Source organism: Cibotium barometz, chromosome 17 (assembly GCF_041138505.1).
Source record: "Cibotium barometz isolate CiBa-2024 chromosome 17, ASM4113850v1, whole genome shotgun sequence".
Taxonomy (NCBI): domain Eukaryota; kingdom Viridiplantae; phylum Streptophyta; class Polypodiopsida; order Cyatheales; family Cibotiaceae; genus Cibotium; species Cibotium barometz.
The window spans coordinates 43,367,383-43,388,016 of record NC_141062.1 but is presented as its reverse complement, the minus strand read 5'-3'; the positions used below and the strand labels follow the sequence as shown (position 1 = coordinate 43,388,016).

Genomic DNA, 20,634 nt, shown 5'->3' with positions numbered 1-20,634 from the left:
GAGTGGCAGTAGCATGGAAAGTGATGAAGATACCACATCTCACTCAATTGATTGATGTTGATCAAATTTTCGTTTTGGATTCTCCTCGTTGGATGTGAATGCTGGCAATGAAGCAAATGAAGAAGATGATGGGAAGCCCAGTTCGAGAAGTAACCCCATCAATCTTGAAAGTGACGAAGATGTGTTGTTTTGTGGAGAGGGTGGTTCCTTGTCTGAAGAAGGCAATCATGGATCTTTTCTAGATGGCTCCGACTATGTGCCTTTGTTCCATGCTTGCAAGACAACCAAAGGTGCTGTTTTCATGTGACTTTGAAGAAAGAAATTGCTCGATGCAATGTAAATAGTTGTACATACTCGAAGCAAAAACCTTATACATACCTGAAGCAATAATTTTGATGAATATATGCAATAACTTTTCAAAAATGTCTATCTTTTCAATTTTTGTCAATATGCCAAATTTTTTAAGTATTGATATGCAAAAGAGAAATTTTTATTGCAAACCATTGAATTTAAAATGTGAAAAAATAAATAAAAAATTCTAAAGTAAGAACCTTAGTAAAACAATGCCATATTTTTTTAAATTAATGCGATTTTTTTGAGTGAATAGGTATGCCAAAAATGCACACTTACATTATGTGGCATTAATTTTTTTTTGAGTGAATAGGTATGCCAAAAATGCACACTTACATTATGTGGCATTAAATTAATGCACACCAAACAAAAACGGTGGACATATATATATATATACATGCACACCTTCACTTTCATTCCAATGACAGTGTCCACCTGCAGACAAAAAGAGAACGCGCTAGTGGTAGCAGTGTCGGGGGTGGAAGGCAGGGTGATGGCTTGGACTACTGATCAGCTGGTGGTCATTGTAGCCGTACAGGTGAACCCTCCAGATAGAGCATGAAACCGAAGCAGGTTTGATTTCTTCACCCCCCACAATCTGAAACACATTTGCTTTTGCAGGCAATTCCAGGAGTCCCCACATCAAGGAGGGATACAACCCGGCAACGGGGATGCTTGACATCCGGCTGGAGTCGGCAATGAATTTGCAAAGATTCTATTGTCCATCAGTGAGAAATGATACCTCCTTTGGAAGGCTATCGTAACCTTGAAACTTTAGCACTGGGCGCCATCATCCATGGCAAGAGGGTCAATGTGCTCGATTTTGCTAGAGAGATTTGTTACCATCTTGAAGTGAATCGTATTGAGAGTGTAGTTGTGCTCGATTGGAACAGCTTGAAGAGATTCAGCACAAGCTTGAAGAGCATTCACATCGAGAAGAGTTATGTGAATCAATGCACATTCATCGTCATCGTTTGCAAGAGGCAGCTACACTTTGTTTGAACCACTTGCAAGAGGTAGCTACACTTTGCAAGAGGTCGTACCATCAGTTTTCTCATTCCCGACCAGTAGCCCTCCATGATGGTCACGGTGATGATGATGATGATAATGCTACTCTGCCACAACATCAACAGCAGCATAAGGAGGTTGTGCAGCACTTATCTTCTTCTTTATTAAGAAGTGAGGGTTTCAGTAATGAGCTTCTTCAAACCCTGTGCAAGGAGGGACAGTTGGACAGGGCGCTGGATGTCCTCGCTCGCATGCACACATCCCCATCCACTGACGTCTACATGTCCCTCCTCAAAGCATGCATCAAGAATAAGTCCCTGATCCATGCCACACGAGTCTATGCACATCTTGCCCAACATAGGTCACACCCCACTGGCTTGCTGGGTGACTACTTGGTGGGGACACTTGCAAGATGTGGTGCCATTGAAGAGGCACGCCATGTCTCATGTAGATTACCCCACCGCACTGTGTTCTGTTGGACTGCCATGATCTCTTCTTGCACAGACTACGGCCGTGGACAGGAAGCGCTCATGCTGCATCATTGTATGCAAGAGGAAGGCGTGGAACCAAATCAGCATACCTTTGCCAGCCTCTTCAAAGCTTGTGGCAGCATACCTGACATTCAAGAGGGCAAGGTGTTACATGCCCTTGCCCAGAGGAAGGGCTTTGCATCGGATGCATTTGTTGGCACTGCCCTTGTGAACATGTATGCCAAGTTTGGGAACATTGTGGAAGCAGAGGGCGTGTTTGGTAAAATGTTGCAACGTGACATTGTATCATGGACTGCGATGCTCACAGCATATGTTGACCATGGTGAAGGGGAGAAGGCTTTACAACTGTACCGACAGATGCAAGCCGAAGGTGTCATCCCAGATGACCGTGTGCTTGTGATTTCCCTTCAGGCATGTGGCACTCTTGCAGAGAAGGAAGAAGCTTGTGTTGTGGAGGGGCAATCAACCAAAGTGATGTCTTTGGATATTGGGCAGGCATTACATGCAGATGCCCGCAGGAAGGGCTATGCATCCGATCTCTATGTTGGCACCACACTCGTGAGTATGTATGGCAAGTGTGGGGCCATTTTTGAGGCGGAGGATGCATTTTGTGTATTGTCCCAACGTAGTATCGTGTCATGGAATGCGATGCTCTCAGCATACGTTGAGCAGCGGCTAGGAGAGAAAGCTCTACATTTGTACAGACGTATGCAAAAGGAGCATGTTGCTTTGGATGATATCACATTGATCTGCATTCTGCAAGCATGTAGTGAAACAGGAAGTTTGGAAGCTTGTAAACAGATTCACTTTCATATTGTCTCTGTTGGGTATGATCGGAATCATTCTGTGGCATCCACTCTAATTCATGGGTATGGGAGTTGTGGAAGCATGGTGGATGCTGAGGCAACGTTTGATGGAATTCCCATGCCTGATATTGTGTCGTGGTCTGCATGCATTGCTGGTCATGCAGGAGAAGGAAATTGTGTAGCTAGCCTGGACATGTTTGACAAATTGCAACTATCAGGGGTTCAGCCCAATGGGGTTACATTTACCTCCGTGCTTGTAGCCTGCAGTCATGCCGGCCTCGTTGTGAAAGGTCTCCAATACTTCAAATTCATTAGCCAAGATGCTTCCTTAACTCCAGACTTGAAGCATTTTAGCAGTATGATAGACCTTCTTGGGCGTGCTGGGAATTTCAAGGGGGTAGAGAACATGTTGGGGATGATGCCAATGCAGGCCGATCTGACCTTTTGGTTGTGCTTGCTGAGTGCGTGTCGCTTACATGGCAATGTAGAGCTGGCTAAACAAGTGTTTGATCATGCAGTGAATTTGCAACCTGAACATCCTGCTGCATATGTTTCTTTGTCAAACATCTATGCTAATGCCGGGCTGCAGGAATGTGCAGCCCAGGTGAAAAACTCAATGGTAATGCTGGGCTTGGAGGAAGCCTGGCCAGAGCTTGAATGAGCTTGAGCAGAAAGTACAGCCATGTATGGTAGGATGGAGGGCACTTGTATGGCCTGCTAATCAGGTTACCTTTCATTTTTGCAGAAGAGGAAAAAGAGTAGTCTCTCCTGTGTTATTCTGAGAAGGTAGCCTAGCATTTGGGGCTTGGGGCTCCTAACACACACATAGAAAACTAGCTAAGTGTGAAAAGACAAATTGAAGGGTCAAGTGTTCAGGCACTTGCTGTGCCTGATGGGGGTTGATGTTGCTGGGAAAGACATTGCTGACTGGTTAACAGAGAGGTTGGTTGCCAAATTCCAAATCTTGTCTTCCCTTTCAATCTAAAGTAACAATTTTGAAATTTCTTTTATTGTTTTGAAGGTGTTGCCCTAGCACATGTCCTCCATCTCTTTTTCCTAGTAGACATGCATGATGTGCCCGAATCCACCTTTGTGGCCATGTTGAAGTCTGGCTGTTTACCTTCACCCTTAGCACTGTCACCTGTGGCCTCTGACTCCACATGGATACCTTTAAGTTTTTCTCCACCATGACCGTGGAAGGGTGCATGGCCAGACGTGGTTGCCTACACTTCCCTCATCAATGGCTTCTTCAGGCTGGAAACCTCAAAGAAGCATTCCAAATGAAGATTGAAATGAAGCGGCAAGGTCTCCAGCCTAACAGGTAACACTTACAGTTCTCTCTTCGCTCGATCCTGTAAGGTGGGAGAATTGGATCATACAGGCAACCTTCTACTGAAGATGGTTGGTTTGGGAGACAGTCCTGACACATGAACTTATACTGACAGGTGATTGGCACTGCCAGCCTTGCATTGAAATTGCATGACAGTTTCAAGGCTTTAAGGTCCCTGAAGTTGCTGATTGAGCTGCTCCAGGATATGGTGTGGTGTGTACTTTGTGTTTTGGTCAATCGGGAGCTTTCCAGAGATGCTTTGATAGTAATTGGGTTCATGTCTTGTGTGCACAGGTAAGTGATTAATGCTGTAACATTCTTGATGCAAGTCAGGCCAAGACAAAGTGTTTGAAATAAAAGTCCAACACTTTTCTCCCCCTCCCCCCTTTCTTTTCCTTTTCCTCCTGCGAGCCCAAAAGAAAATTTCGCCCCCTTAGTGGAGTATTTGGGTTTATTTATAGGAGAAAAAGAAAGAAAAGGTCTGCTCTGCTGGCTGAACTTTGAATGCCTGATTGTGCACTCTGTTGCTGGAAAATGATGCTCTGCCTCAAGCAGATGCTGGCATTGAAAAGGAGGGCTTTGATCACAGAGCTCAAAAGGCTAGTTGCCTTCACAAGTGTAGGTGCTAATAGGCTGTGATCAGAGAGCACCACAACCTCGTGTCCTTAATATTGACTTCTTTCATGTGCATCAACTGCTGAGGTGTGATTCATGATGCCGCTCTGCCCCTGCGTCACCAGCTCTGCGCGGTGCTCTGCCCCTATACCGCCATCGACAATACAGCGCCCTGCTTCTGCAGTGCCTGATGTCGATGGGGTGAAGCAGGGCACTGCCGGGGATGCTGAATGCTGTGGGGGCAGGGTGCCGCGCCGCTAGATGGGGTGGATCTCAAGGAGGGCCAGCGTTGAGTGCATTATATAGCACTGGCCCCCCCACAAGACCAGGTCTGCTGGCCCTGTCGGCCAGCTTGGCCGACCTGGTAAAAAAGCCTTTTTAAGGCCCTAATTTGGGCCAGTTTGCTGCCCCCTCCAGCCGCCCTTTTGGGCCTGATTGTCACACACCCCCTCTTAGGCCAAAAAGGGGACCATGTGAGAAGATGAAAATGGTAAGTGGGTGAAGAGGAACATGATGAAGTATTTGGCATTAGTTAGGTTTGGTTGTTGCGGGTGTAGAGCATTTGTTCTTCTCTTCGTCTTTTGTAGTGTCTGTTGAGTTTGGGCCCGTACTAGATCAATGCCACCTGCAAAGGGTTTTTACATGCCCGTATGGGTTTTCGTTCACACATGCTCCCCAAACACACAAAAACAAAATGCAATGCAAAGGGTATGCAAGATGGTAAATGCTATGCATAGGGTTTTCACATGAGCAGTGCCCTCATTGGGTTTTCACTTACTCATGCGCCCTTTACAACAATGATAGACAGTACAAATGGTGAGGATGGTCCCTCTCTCAAGATGCTGAGGGTGATGGTGGAGGACCGATGCCGATCCGCTTGTGAGGACGTTGGAGGATAAGTCGATTGACGGACTTTGTAAGAATGTTGGCATGGTTATCCGCCGTAGGAATGTACTAGAGCTTGACGGTACCAAGCTCAACATGTTCCCTGGTAAAGTGAAAATGAACACCAACATGCTTGATATGGTTAGAAAAAATAGGATTGCCCGTGAGGGCAATCACTCTGACTGTCGACATAGATGGCAGTAGCAGTGTCCATGGGAACACGCATCTCCTCAAGAAGCTGCCAGAGATACAAAGCCTTAGTGGTGGTGTCATAAAGAGCCCGATACTTGGCCTCAGCTGAAGAACCTGCGACGGTGTCATGCTTCTTGCTAGACGAAGAGAAAGGGCGAGATCTAAGTGAGTACAAATAACTACCATGTGAGCGTCGGGAATCGATATAATCGTCCCAATCGGAGTCTGTGTAACCATGCCAAAGTTGCGTAGAAACGCGTTTCATACTAGCCCAAAACGTACGAAACGTTTCGAGTTGTATAAAACATGTTTTTTACCAACGCGATTATAATAATATCCTACAACCCGTTGCCATCATTTCGTACCTTTTTTTTTTGTACGTGTTTTCCAACGGCGGCTACCTGCACGTTGCTCAACGTTTTGTGTACTAGCCTGTCACCAATTGGCCGACTATTTGGTCCATCTCCAGATTTATGTCTCGTTCACTTGAGGCCAGGCCGGTGTCTCATGTGAAGAGGCCAGTATTTTTGCTTAACATGGACGGGAGCCAGACTGGTGCCACCCGTGTGTTAGCAAGATGGTGTCGTATGGACGGGAGCCAGACTGGTGCCACTCGTGTATGACCTGGACTGTGTTCTATCCATGGGATTGTCACGCCATGGAAGAGCGAGTATTTGTGCCGTGTCTTGCCTATGGGACTGTCACTCCATAGGGAGGCTCGTGCCTGGAACTGTGTTTTACCTATGGGACTGTCACTCCATAGGAAGACTAGGATTTATATTTTATGTCGTGCCATTTTTGTGCCCGACAGATGTTTTGTACTTGTTCCATGAACGGGAGATATGTCCATGATACTATTTGCACATGCACTCATGTTTTGCATGTTTGAAACTATTTTCGCATGACTTGTATTCTTGTGTTTGCTTGCTTGACATGTCACTTACTGAGCGGCGTGAAGTTTGCTCTGTCTTCTGACGAGTTTTGTTGCATGTGAACAGGTGGTAAGTGTATTGCACTTGTTGGTTTAATAGCTTTATTTTTAACCTTTCATTTTATAAGGTGGTAAGTTCACATTCATTTAAAAGTGGGCACCCATTATGGGCACTCACGTGTGGGCCAAGGTGGGGAGGGAAACCCCACACTTAACCCCTTAAGTGTGTGGGGGTGGGTGCATGGCCACCTACCCACACCACACCTTGAAGCTGGCCACCCCCATGCAAGCGTGGGGAGCCGGCCAGCTGTTGGTCGGGTTCCTCTCCAACTCCTACAAAGAGGCAACCACCCTTCTGCTCAGCCTCAAACGTTTGTGCGCCTCCTTCTCCTCAGGCTGTGCTACCTCCACCTCCACAAGCAGACGGCTACGTTTGTTCTCCAGCTCTGCACTCTCCTCTACAGGCTGTGTGGGGCTGCCCTCTCCTCTGCAGGTGGCCAGAGCAGGCGGCTGTGCTCCTGCAGCCAGGCAGGAGCATAGTATCACAGCAAGCGGCTGTGCCTTCTGCAGGTGGCTGCGCTTGTTCTCCAGCAGGCTGCCCTCTACATTGCAGGTGGCGCAGGCTGCAGCCAGGCGTTTCCTTTCCAAAGGCGGCTGCTCCTTCTGTCCTCTCCTCTGCAGGCGGCCCTAGCAGGCGGCTGCAGCTAGGCGGCCTCTACACCTTCTCCTCTTCAGCTGGCGGCTCCGCCGCCGCCTCCTCCCTTGCAGGCGACAGTGGTACTAGAATCTGTATCACTATCCTGTGTCGTGTCTTTGCCTTTTCTCTAAGATAAAGCCTTTCCCTTGGTCTTGTCCTTCTTCTTGGACAAACAATCCTTGGAAAGATGTCCTCTTTTTTCTGCAAGAGAAGCAGCGACTCCGACCTTTCTTTTGTATTAATGAAAGTGCCTGGTCAGAACTGTTGACTGACACCTTCAACTTACCTTGTGAGATGAGAACGGATTCCTCCTCCAAAAGTAGGGAGCTAAGATCATCAAAATCCAACTGAGTGGATGTGACCTAGCACCGCAAAGATTGAGAAATAACATCATAGTCCGGAGGAAGCTTGGTGAGGATAAGAGCAGCCAGCTGAGAAGAGGACAAAGTAGCACCCATAGCCAGTAACTGGTCATGGATAACCTTGGCCTTCATGAGAAAAGACTGCATGGAATTGCCTTCAGGAAATAACAAACCGTAGAGCTGCCCCTGCAAGGTAACTGCTCTCATCGATGAATCTTGTGCAAAGAGATCCTCCAATTTCGACCATACCTGATGAGCACTGGTGAGGGTTTGCATTGCCGGTGAGACCTCCTCTCGGTGATGGTCCGCACAAGCACAGAATGCGCCTTGGAGTCCCGATTCTCCCAGTCTTGTAATTCCACAGCAAATTCAGCCTCCTGATCCTGAGTCCACCTCCTAGAGTTTTGAGGACACTTGGGCTTCCTTTCAGTGCCTTGAACAATGTCCCACAAACCCTTGTGGATAAACTAGACCCGCATCTGAAGCTTCCAATGAGCTAGTTGGGTCCTTTCAGCTTGTCATCTTTGTTTGTACAGGGGGGAACCATATCCACAGCAGCAAAGAACAAATCTCAGCTCTGCAGCAAAATAGTCCAAGATCCACCGGGAACCTCCTACCGGAAGGGTAGGGACTCGTGGAGGAAGAAGAAAATGTACAGCCACTTGTTTGGCAACTCCACATGCAAGAGAACTCACCAAATCTGATGCCGGTGCAGAAAACACAGCCACAACTCCACCGTTTGCCTCTCTAGAAGAAAACGCAGCCAAAACACTTCAAGATCTGCCTTTGAAGAGCAAAACACAGCCTGTAGGGCTGGCCGACAGCAACCAAAAGAGGGCTGGACCAGAAACGCAGCAAGGTACTGAAAACGCAGCAACTGTATGGACTGATCTGCAGCCGAAGAAGTGATGGAGGCAAAACGCACAGCAGAAGTGGGCAGATTTGCAAGGTTTGGAGCAGCCTGGACCTAAGCGTATGATACCATGAAGGAGAAAGCACAGGCGGAAGCATAAACAATAAACATATGAGAGAGTGCAAAGGAGAATGAGAAAGTTGGACAAGATCACCTTTTATAACAACAGTAAGGCTTTACAATGGCAATGGCTAGCAATTGGATGTTGAACTATGTGCAAGTGGATTGGATGATGAAGTGAATAATGGGGAGGCTCCTTATATAGTGAAGATGTGAACCTAGCCGACTGCCTTTGGAACAAGCCAACCTGCTCACGACTCATCACACAAGGAGAAAATACATAAAATACCCAAAATAGGGTTTGCCCAAATAACATTGAGATGCACTAATTCTAACAGATTGAGCGTGGTGGACCGACGACGAGGACCATCCAAGGGGGTATCATTGGGAAACATATTTGAATCCCGCATGGTCTGTTGGTACAGCGGGGTAAAGGGTCCGTGAGTGGTGGAGTAAGAATCGACTGATTAGGTTCATGCGGCATAGTCGGAGATTCTTGATATTGGCAACGGAAGGCGAAGTAAGTCCAACCCATCAAATACAATGTTTCGACGCACAAAGACCTTGTTTGTTCTTGGATCAAAGACCTTGTAGGCCTTTGATTCAAAAGAGTAGCCCACAAAAATAAGCAACTCACTCCTTGGCTCAAGCTTGCCTCTATCGTGTCATTCGAAGTGTGTGTGTAAGCACAACACCCAGAGACACGGAGATGGGAAACACTCGGTTTCTCGACATAAAATGCCTTAAACGGGGTCCTGTGAGGGACGACGACTGTAGTGTAAGAGATGACCAATTAGACATCCCTTCCAGGGTGGCGAAGGATGCTGACTGTGGGGGGTGGACCTTGAGCGACCTGACTAGTGGTTTACCACTAAGAAGGCCTAGGACAATTTGTACGAGTGCCTTGTTGCTGGTTTCTTGGTGGGAGACCTTGTAGAGTAGGTGTTGGAGCATTACCCCCTCTCGACTACCAATTTGGGGCATTTCCGCCACCTTGGTGGTTTTGGCGATTCGAGCTGTTGGTGTTGGGATTGGTACCTTTGTTTTCCTTGGCTTTGATGCCACACGCATTATCAACATGTCCAGACATTTGGCAAGAGTGCAATATCTATTCTTTTTAGGAATATACTGCCAGTAGGGAGTGGGTGTCGAGGCATTGTTTTTGGGATCAATGTTGTTGCCTTGTGTTTTGCCTTGATTTCCTAGGTTGCTGTTCCCCTTCCCTTGCTGCCCTTTGTGGGTAGAGGTGGTATTGGAAACAAGAGCCCCCTTTTGGGTAGAGGAGGAAGATGACTTCTTGGGGTGAAACTAGTTATGCAACCGGGCGAAGTGTATGAGTTGACACTCACACTCATACAGGTTAGGCAGAGTTTCTAAATTGATGGTCTGTGTGACAAAAGTAAAGAAACTAGGTGGCAACTTGTTCAATAATGTGATGACCTAGTCTTCCGCAGACTTGGAAGCACCAGTGTTGCGTGCTCCGCGTTAAGGCGCCAATACTTGACGACCTTCATTTTCAAGTCATCCCCCTCTTTTATAGTGAATTCTTGGATTTGATGCTCAAGATCAATGTGACGCGTGCGATCGTGTGCCGCATATCTCTCTGCAAGGTGTGCCCATCTATCAGAGACGTAAGGAGAACTAGTGGAGCTGCGAATGAAGCTCCAACAGTAGGCCTTCCATGAGCTCCACTATGGCAGTGGCATTCCTAGCTTCCCAATAGCTGATAACATCAGGAGGTGCTAGTGAGGGTTGGGGTTTCGGTTCAAGTCCCTTCACTAGGTTCCAAGAACCTTGGGAAGTGAAGACCTATTCCATGAGGTTAGCCGAGGTGGTGTAATTAGACCTATTGAAACGTGTCTTTTCTGTAAAAGCATTTCTGGCCATAGATACATGGAGGGAAGGAGATAGTGGGGTCCAAGATGGCTGGTACCATAGTCACAAGGGAACGGGAACGTTTTGGGGAACGGATGACTGTTTGGAACGGGAACGAAAAGCTTGAATAAAAGGGAACGGAATCGGGAACGCCACATCATTGCATAAATGTGTTTATAAATTTACTTTATATATTTGTAAATGCTTTGGAAAGAGGCATAGTAAAGAAAGAACCTCAAACCATCTCAGTAGTGGCCATGATAATGCATAAATGTGTTCTACATGATACATAGTTCACTTATATTTCTTACATGGTCTGCGGTGCCATTTTGGAACGAGAATGGGAACGGCTATCTCTATGGAACGCGTTCCCCCGTTCCAAGAGCTTGGAACGCCGTTCCCTTGTGACTATGGCTGGTACCCATATCTGGAGGGTAGAGGGTTAGGTGTCACTCTAGAATAACCACGAATACCCGGCACAGGTGAAGGACCTAGTGAGGATACTCCATAAGATGGGATAGAAGGCTGGGCACTTGACGCAGGTGGAATGTCTGGTTGATGCACAAGTCCTTGGATAGGCACATAAGTTGGTACGGGTGTAGTGCCTGTGATGGGTTGGTAAGCTACCTGATACCTCGGAATGTTGGGTGGCGACATAGTGCTGGTGGGCATAGTGCCGAGAAATCCCCGTGTTGGGTAAAACCCATACGCAGGTTCGCGTGGAGGTGAGGTTGGTAATGGTTGCATGCCAATGCCAGCTGGAAGAAACATGGGTTGGTAATGGTTGCATGCCAATGCCAGCTGGAAGAAACATGGGTTGGGTGGGAAGGTTTTGTGCTTGAGGTAGTGTAGTATTCCAAAACACATTAGGAGCAGAAATAGAAGGTGAACCAGAAGAGAAAACAATGTGAGGGCAAAAGGACTAGATATACGAGAGATCAGAGTAAAACCACACAGGATGAAATATGTGAGTGAATATATATAAAAGGGTGAGTGCAGATATGTACAAGAGCCCTCATATGAGAGGTGACTCTGAGTAGAAAGAAGACCAGTGCTGAAGCAGAGAAGACGTTGGAGCTAAAGCATGGTCGATGACGAAGGCTCGCGTCGATGTGAGGCAAAGCAGTCCGAGGTGATAGTGGCAGCGGAAAAAGGTAACGTGGATGACGATGATGGTGGTGGTCTTTGATGACATGGGTGCTGCCGTCCTGAAGTAGCAGAGAGGGTTGCCGTCCTGATGTGTAGCAGAGAGGGCTGCTGTCCCGATGTAGTAGAGAGGGCTGCTGTCCCAAGGGCTATGCCAAAACGCACAAGATATGCTGAAGGTAAGCACGGATGTGAGCCCTGATGTATGCGTTGATGAAGGCTGAGATAAACGCTGATATAAACCCTGACGTAAGTCTGATGTAAGCGCAGATGTGGGCTGATGTATGCTACAGCAAAACGCAGATGATTGCTGAAGCAAAGCGCTGATGTAAGTTGATGTATAAACGCTGATGTATGCTCTGATGTAGGCGCTGACATATGCTGAAGTAAAACGCAGATGTGGAGCAGAAGAAGGCCTGATGTAAGCGCCAAGAAACAGCCTGATGTGAGCCCTGCAGAAGGCAGCCGACACAGTGCTGGTGGGCATAGTGCTGAGAGATCCCCGTGTTGGGTAAAACCCATACGCAAATTCGTGTGGAGGTGCGGTCAGTAATGGTTGCATGCCACGCTAGCTGGAAGAAACATGGGTTGGGTGGGAAGGTTTTGTGCTTGAGGTAGTGTAGTATTCCAAAACACATTAGGAGCAGAAATAGAAGGTGAACCAGAAGAGAGAACAATAAGAGGGCAAAAGGACTAGAGATACGAGAGATCAGAGTAAAACCACACAACATGAAATATGTGAGTGAATATATATAAAAGGGTGAGTGCAGATATGTACAAGAGCCCTCATATGAGAGGTGACTATGAGCAGAAAGAAGACCAGTGCTGAAGCAGAGAAGACGTTGGAGCTGAAGCACGGTCGATGAGACGAAGGCTCTCGTCGATGTGAGGCAAAACACTCCGAGGTGATAGTGGCAGCGGAAAAAGGTAACGTCAATGACGATGATGGTGGTGCAGTCTCTGATGACACGGGTGCTGTGTACCTGAAGCAGAGAGGGCTGCCGTCCCGATGTGTAGAAGAGGGCTGCTGTCCCGCTGCCATCCCGATGTGTAGCAGAGGGGGCTGCTGTCCCGATGTGTAGCAGAGAGGGCTACTGTCCTGATGTAGCAGAGAGGGCTGCTGTCCCAAGGGCTGTGCTAAAACGCACAAGATGTGAGCCCTGATGTATGCACTGATGAAGGCTGAGATAAACGCTGATATAAACCCTGACGTAAGCGCAGATTTGGGCTGATGTATAGTGTTGATGTATGCTGCAGCAGAACGCAGATGATTCCTGAAGCAAAGTGCTGATGTATAAACGCTGATGTATGCCCTAATGTAGGCGCTGACATATGCTGAAGTAAAACGCAGATGTCCAGCAGAAGAAGGCTTGATGTAAGCGCCAAGAAACAGCCTGATGTAAGGCTGATGTGAGCCTTGTAGAAGGCGGCCGACACAGTGCTGGTGGGCATAGTGCCGAGAGATGCCTGTGCTGGGTAAAACCCATACGCAGGTTCGCGTGGAGGTGCGGTCGGTAATGGTTGCATGCCAATGCGAGCTTGAAGAAACATGGATTGGGTGGGAAGGTTTTGTGCTTGAGGTAGTGTAGTATTCCAATACACATTAGGAGCAAAAATAGAAGGTGAACCAGAAGAGAAAACAATGTGAGGGTAAAAGGACCAGATATATGAGAGATCAGAGTAAAACCACACAGCATGAAATATGTGAGTGAATTTACATAAAAGGGTGAGTGCAGATATGTACAAGAGTCCTCATATGAGAGGTGACTTTGAGCATAAAGAAGACCAGTGCTGAAGCAGAGAAGACGTCGGAGCTGAAGCACGGTCGATGACGAAGGCTCATGTCGATGTGAGGCGAAGCACTCCAAGGTGATAGTGGCAGTGGAAAAAGGTAACGTTGATAACGATGATGGTGGTGTAGTCTCTGATGACACGGGTGTTGCGTACCTGAAGGAGAGAGGGCTGCCGTCCCGAAGTAGTAGAGAGAGGGTTGCCGACCTGATGTGTAGCCGAGAGGGCTGCCGTCCTGATGTGTAGCAGAGAGGGCTGCTGTCCCAAGGGCTGTGCCAAAACACACAAGATATGCTGAAGGTAAGCACGGATGTGAGCCTTGATGTATGCGTTGATGAAGGCTGAGATAAATGTTGATATAAACCCTGACGTAAGCCTGATGGAAGCGCAGATGTGGGCTGATGTATAGCGTTGATGTATGCTGCAGCAAAGCACTGATGTAAGCTGATGTATAAATGCTGATGTATGCTCTGATGTAGGCGCTGACATATGCTGAAGTAAAACGCAGATGTGGAGCAGAAGAAGGCCTGATGTAAGTGCCAAGAAACAGCCTGATGTAAGGCTGATGTGAGCCGTGCAGAAGGCAGCCTGGACCAGCAAAGGAAAACGCTGAAGTGAGCCCTTGCTGAAGGTGGCCAGATGGTACCTGATATGGCGATGAAGTGGTACACGAATGATGAGGTATAGGCAGTGATTTATATAGTGAAGGGGGGGTGTTGGTCGGCCACCATAAAGGTGTAGGCCAGCAGCCAAAACAAAAAACCCCAAAAATATAAAATATAAAATATCTAGAAAGTCCCTTTTTAGGGTTGGAAAAAGCGTTGTTTCTTCACACCCCCTCTCAAGCCATAAAGGGGACCATGAGAGAAGATGAAGTATGCCAGGGTCCCACACAAACACAATAGTAGAAGGAATGTATCCCCCTTTGGAATCAAAATTTGATAAAGTCAGAGAGGGCGATCGTGATGGCAAAGGTGGTGGATGAGGTGATGTGCATGGGTTGATTGTCTGCCAAAGTATGATCTTGAACACACCATGTGAGGGCAAAAGGACGGAAGGACCAGATATACGAGAGATTAGAGTAAAACCACACAGCATGAAATATGTGAGTGAATATATATAAAAGGGTGAGTGCAAATATGTACAAGAGCCCCCTCATATGAGAGGTGACTCTGAGCAGAAAGAAGACTAGTGCTAAAGCAGAGAAGACGTCGGAGTTGAAGCACGGTTGATGGACGAAGGCTCGTGTCGATGTGAGGCAAAGCACTCCGAGGTGATAGTGGCAGCGGAAAAAGGTAACGTCGATGACGATTATGGTGGTGCAGTCTCTAATGACACGGGTGCTGCGTACCTAAAGCAGAGAGGGCTGCCATCCCGAAGTAGTAGAGAGGGCTGCTGTCCCGATGTGTAGCAGAGTGGGCTGCTGTCCCAAGGGCTGTGCCAAAACGCACAAGATATGCTGAAGGTAAGCACGGATGGTGTGAGCCCTGCAGAAGGCGCCCTGGACCAGCAGAGGAAAACGCTGAAGTGAGCCCTTGCTGAAGGCGGCCAGATGGTACCTGATATGGCGATGAAGTGGTACATGAATGATGAGGTATAGGCAATGCTATATATAGTGAAGGGGGGGTGCTGGTCGGTCACCATAAAGGTGTAGGCCAGCAGCCAAGACAAAAACCCCCAAAAATATAAAATATAAAATATAAAATATCCAGAAAGTTCCTTTTTAGGGCTGGAAAAAGTATTGTTTCTTCACAAACAATGTTACATAATTGTACACCAATAGCTTGAGAGCGTATGCTGCTCCTAGACCCTCCTCTATTCGGGTTCACATCTCTCCAAGGATCGAGGGCAGTAGTTGGTACAATATGTTGAACTTGTGTTGTTGTGGTGGACACCCAGGTAGTGTTAGGCACATAAGCACTCAATGGTACATACAAACCTGACACGGTCTCTGGTCGAGTTGATGGCGATGGATCTCCGGATGACCATGTTGGTACCTCTCCTCCCTGAAAGAATGACCCAAATTGAAGTCCAGGTTGTCGGCTAGACTGTGCAGTAGGGGTCTCCAGATTAGGCTGGATACCGGGGTCCAGTATTGGCACACTGGCTGTAGGCGTATATCCCCCTCTAGAAGCGAAGTCTGGTAAGCTCGGAGAGAGATGTCGTGATTTCAAAGGTAGAGAAGGTGAGTAGGTGTCGACAGGCTGGTCCACTCCCAATGTGAGACCTCGAATGGGGCTCTCCAATGAGTAGGAAGTCCCTTCCTCCGTGTGGTCTCGATCTGAGTAAGGAGAATCAACTTCTGGTAACAAAGGCTGGTCCTCTGGAATCGCGGGTAGTTGATCCATGCTGTGTGCTCTCAAGGTCTTTGTTCCCTTTGCTCATGATAGCTCTGATACCATGTGAGGGCAAAACGACGAAAGAACCTGATGTGCGAGAGATCAGAGCAAATCAACATAGCATGAAATGGATGAATGAATATATGTAAAATGGTGAATGTAATCGAGTACAAGAGGGCCTCTGTGTGAGGCACTAATGAAGCGACCCTGGGGAAGTAGACCGGCGATGAAGCAAGGGTGAAGTCGGAGCAAGAGCACGGTCGAGGACGAAGGCTCGCGTTGGGGACTGCGGTGGCACTCTGAGTGGTGTAGAGGGCTGCGAACACAGGGCTGCTGCTGAATGGGTGCTGAGCAGGGCCTGATCGATGGAGGGGGCTGCTGCGTGCTGACTGGGCACAGGGGAAGCAGGGCGCTGCTGGATCTTACTGCTGTCGATGGTGGTACAGGGGCAGAGCGCTGCGCAGAGCTGGTGAAGCAGGGGCAGAGCGCGATGCTGGATGGTGAATGCCGGATATTGGATCTCTGAATGGAATGAGCAGGGCGGCTGCTGTCGATGGTGAAGCAGGGCGCTGCTGGGGATGCTGAATGCTGTGGGGGCAGGGTGCCGTGCTGCTGGATGGTGTGGATCCCAAGGAGGGGCAGCGCTGAGTGCTTTATGTAGCACTGGCCCCCCCACAAGACCGGTCGGCTGGCCGTGTCGGCCAGCCTGGCCGACCTGGTAAAAAAGCCTTTTTAGGCCTTTGTGAGGCCTTTTAGTGAGGGCCTTCTTTGGCCTTTATGGAGGGCCTTCTTGGGCCCTTATGGAGAGCTTTCTTGGGCCCTTATGGAGGGCCTTCTTGGGCCCTTATGGAGGGCCTTTTTGGGCCCTAATTTGGGCCTGTTTGCTGTCCCCTCCAGTGGCCCTTTTGGGCCTGAGTGTCACACACAGTATACCCCTTTCTGTGGCAATTTAATAATCAGTTTCTCTTGTAATAATGGTCTGTGTACTTTTAAGTTTAATGCACGGCGTGCTTTTCTTTGTAGCTCAATAGTTCCCTTTCCCTGGATTAGTGGGCTGTGAACTATTGGTCTTCCAGAAGTTGCCCAGTGGATCAAAGGGCTCAAATTTCTGTCTTCGAGCCATGCTGCATCAAAGGATTCATCAAGGAGAGGGTTGCTGATATGTTAGTCGTAACACATCATGGATTGCTTCTATAAATTATTACGAAATGTAATGATGCATGTCCAGAGAACTTCGTGAGACCAGGCTGCTCAATAGCTTAAGTTATCACCCACAAGAGCCAAGCTGTGCTGCAGGACTTAGGATCAAATTGATTAAAGAAAGCGCTAATGCTGTCCAGCAGACAAAGTTCCAAACATAAACTTGTTCCACTAGCTTGTCTGAGCCTTTGAGTTGAATACCCACCTAGAGGAAGCCATGGTCATAAACTTTGTGCTCTAGAATCTTTACATCCCAAACCTCAATTCCAAGCACTCACATGAGCTTCAAATGAATTCATATTTACCATAGACAGTTGAGAGCACACTTAGCACACAGACGAGAAAGGGGTTGATAGTTTTTTTTGCGCTCCCCTTTTTTGCACGGTTATGACTTCAAAATTTACCATGGTAATGTACATTTATTTTGCTTGTTTGTGCAGTGGGTACCAGAAACGATTGCTGAAAAAGATGAGGCAGGCTTGAGTGAGGCTTTGGTATGACTTTTTTCACCTCACCTTACTTTCATAGCTGATTGTAATTGGTAAACAAAGGAAATGCATTTGGCTCCTAAATGCTCTTATGGGCGTACAGCTAAGGTTCATACTCCTCCATTGATTTTAAGATTTTGTTATGTGCACGCACACATGCGTATTTTTTGTGTGTATTTTTTCTTTAGTGTTTGATCTTCACCTCTGGGGAAGTGATAGAAACTCATTTTATTAAGATTTGTCTCCTGTTGTCTTCATGCATGAACCTGCACTGATGTCGTGAGAGGGAATGTCAGAGCACATAGTCTATGCATGATGGAGCTGATGATTTGAAGCTTTGTTTTGGAGTCAAGAATGCACTTGTTTTTATTAAATTTGGGAAATAAGGTGAACTTTCTATTGGTATGTTGACTGCGGCATCCTGTTGTACCTCAACATTGTTGATTATTGCAGCTAACCAATGCTCTTGTTTGAATGCAGAGAGTATGAGAGTAATTCCATTTGCTTTTAGCAGTGCTTCAAACGTGTGGTTGGATGATCTTGTATTTTTCTTTATATTCAAACATACAAAGCTCTCTGCTTCCTTTTCCAGAAGGGTTTATATGCTTGATGGTTTCATGCAGGTGCATCAACGCTACTGTGTTTGTTACATGGAATCAAGCATACACCTGTGCAAGTGCATGGGTACATGGAATAACCTTAGTTCATGGTTGAGCAGGGAAATAACATAACCCAAATCTTAGTTGCATAATTGAGATCTCAAGTTATGGAGCAACACAAGCAAATGTTCAATCCACCTCAGACGACCTTGCTGTGGGCCCACAAGCTGAAAGTTGTCCCCCCCTTAGGGCGACACTGATGGTGCAATAAAAAAATTCTATGGATTAGTTGAGGTCGACATAGTTTGAGGATCCAATACACAAATGGCAATGATGACACACAAAGTGGCATGGACTGCGGTCATCACCTCTTTTCCCCAGTCATTGAGCTCTCAGCTTCGGGGTTATTTCCTGTCATGAGTCGGATATTTAGTACACCCTAAGCTGGATTTCTCATGTCCAAGTAAAGCAATGGGTCCTGTCCTCTCTTTTCTGAGAATTAGTTGGAGCATACTTACAACCGCATATGGAGCATTCACTGTGGTCATTGTTTTCATGAGTTGGCAACCATATTGCAATAACCCATCCAGTTTACAGCATTCAACACAAATCTTGCTGTTTTGGAGAGCTGCAATGGGGTCCGTGTGATGGAGACAGCCATGGCTGCCTAACTCAAAGGCGAAGAGGCATGAGATCCCCTTCAATATAAAAGACCCCAACAGCCACGAGAAGTTTGCCAGCCACCGAGGCTGAGGGGAGTCTGCTAAGGGGGTCAACCAATCCGAGCAATGTTGAGGATAAACTGCCGTCCTCCCTGGAGTGGACAGAGAGGGAGCTATCTAAAGGAGTGGGCTGGACCCGAGCAGATCTGTTCCTAGGGGATGTGAGTGTGAGTGTTACTGATGCATCAATGGCACACAAAAACATATGTGCCCTTATACGAAGACAGAAGAATGTTATACACATTCCTCTGCTTGGTATCTCTCCACACATCACACGAGAGTGTATTTATACTTCATCCATGTGCCTTTCAAAGGCTCCATCTGTAGTTGCTCCTGGGGGCTCTCCCTTCTCAGCTCTCTTCCTCTGCACGCAATGACTCATAATTGGGTCCCTCCTGACTTGGCAAAGCAAAGCAAAGTATTTGTAGCAAATATTATTTCAGTGGATATTTGCTTTTGACTTTGCTTATCAAACTTTTGTGAGTAACCCTTTTATGCTCATACAAGTAGTAGTGTGGGTTAGTTTTTCTTGGATTTTGTAACTTTAGATATGTCCTAAGTTTATGGAGGAGCACCTTTGCTCTTGGATACACAAATGTTTTCTTGGATGGGATATGTATTGGATCTTATACGGCCTTTTATGGACTATGCCAATTTACAATGATTCAAATTCTTTCTCAAAATATCTATGTTTTATGTGGCTGAAATGCCTAAAGCTATGTGAAGCCAAAACGCTTATAACTATGGAAAATTTGGATATCCATGTTTGGATTTGTCTTTGAACATTTTTGCTCGACTTAGTCCGAGCTCTTCTCTGCAGTGGCCTAGACAACTGCTAGAGTCATCAGATTTTATGGCCCTTGGGCCAGCAACTGCTTCCCAATACAATACTAGCCTCGACCTCATTGGTCCTCAAATTATCACCTGGATGTGTGCGGGATTGATTTGTGAGGACCGAGTTGGGACTTGGAGGAGATGGTATAAGAATATGGCATAGCGGAATGAGATAGCAAGACAAAGCACAATAGACAATGCAATAGATACACAATGGAGAGAATTTAAAATTCTGATTATACCAACAAAGAGGTACAAGTGATGGTGTTGTCCATTCGTGCGCTCTCAAGTACTTAAGCTCATGGCAACCATGTCCATATATAGTACTATAGGCGGTGTGGTAGACATGTGTACAACGAGGGCAGTTACATTGCATAGACACGGTCATCGCTTGCGTATCAAGAACGTGGTCCACTGATCACTATCCACTAATGATGGACCTGTATTTTGAGAGAGTATTTTAGGGAATATTCCTCATACCGTTGCCTCGGGGGCTTCTGCCAGGAGAGCTGCTAGCTTCTCTAGGATCCTCCAACCGGGGCAATGCCTCAGATCCCAGCTAATGCTCGTACCCATGACCATTTCCTAACCATCATCAATAGTCACAATAATGATCCCATTGACGTCTAAGCCGGGGTTCCCACTAAAGACATGCACCATGGCTGCTACTCATAATGGGAGCCTAACAAGTGTGCATTATACATCAAAGTGAATACATGCTGAGAGGCGGGCATTGAGTGTATACTAACACCTCCTCTCAATGTCCATGAACTAGGTTTTTGGCCCAACGCCAAGTTGATGAAGATGCCGAGTGAGCTGGTCCTTCCCAAGAGCCTTGGTGAAGATGTCGGCACAGTTTTGCTCTGTAGAGCAATACTCCAGCTCCACTATCTCATCCTCTACCAGCTCCCGCACATAATGATACTGAATCTCAATGTGCTTCGTGGGAGCATGAAACAGTGATTGTCGCACCTCAAGTAGTCTCCCTGATCTGAACTT

The 20,634-nt window shown here is 47.1% G+C and overlaps 1 protein-coding gene across 22 annotated transcripts; it reads left to right on the top strand.

Annotated features, from left to right (window-relative positions):
• The first annotated feature begins 715 nt into the window (after positions 1-715).
• Positions 716-19,462, top strand: LOC147630032 (pentatricopeptide repeat-containing protein At1g06140, mitochondrial-like). 22 transcript variants are annotated; one of them, XM_086811638.1, is made up of 7 exons: positions 716-889; positions 973-3,598; positions 3,678-3,977; positions 4,102-4,280; positions 17,433-17,486; positions 17,961-18,009; positions 18,104-19,462. In XM_086811638.1, the coding sequence occupies exon 2, from the start codon at positions 1,305-1,307 to the stop codon at positions 3,315-3,317; it is 2,013 nt and encodes a 670-aa protein (XP_086667764.1). In that variant the 5' UTR covers positions 716-889; positions 973-1,304; the 3' UTR covers positions 3,318-3,598; positions 3,678-3,977; positions 4,102-4,280; positions 17,433-17,486; positions 17,961-18,009; positions 18,104-19,462. The 22 variants fall into 22 exon arrangements, with proteins under 22 accessions (XP_086667764.1, XP_086667762.1, XP_086667755.1 ...); XM_086811636.1 differs by having other exon boundaries at positions 17,961-18,022; XM_086811629.1 differs by adding an exon at positions 17,777-17,867 and having other exon boundaries at positions 17,961-19,462.
• Positions 19,463-20,634: the final 1,172 nt, after the last annotated feature.

Excerpts from the sequence above, each read along its gene's own strand:
- LOC147630032 (XM_086811639.1), top strand. The coding sequence starts at position 1,305 with ATGCACATTCATCGTCATCGTTTGCAAGAGGCAGCTACACTTTGTTTG.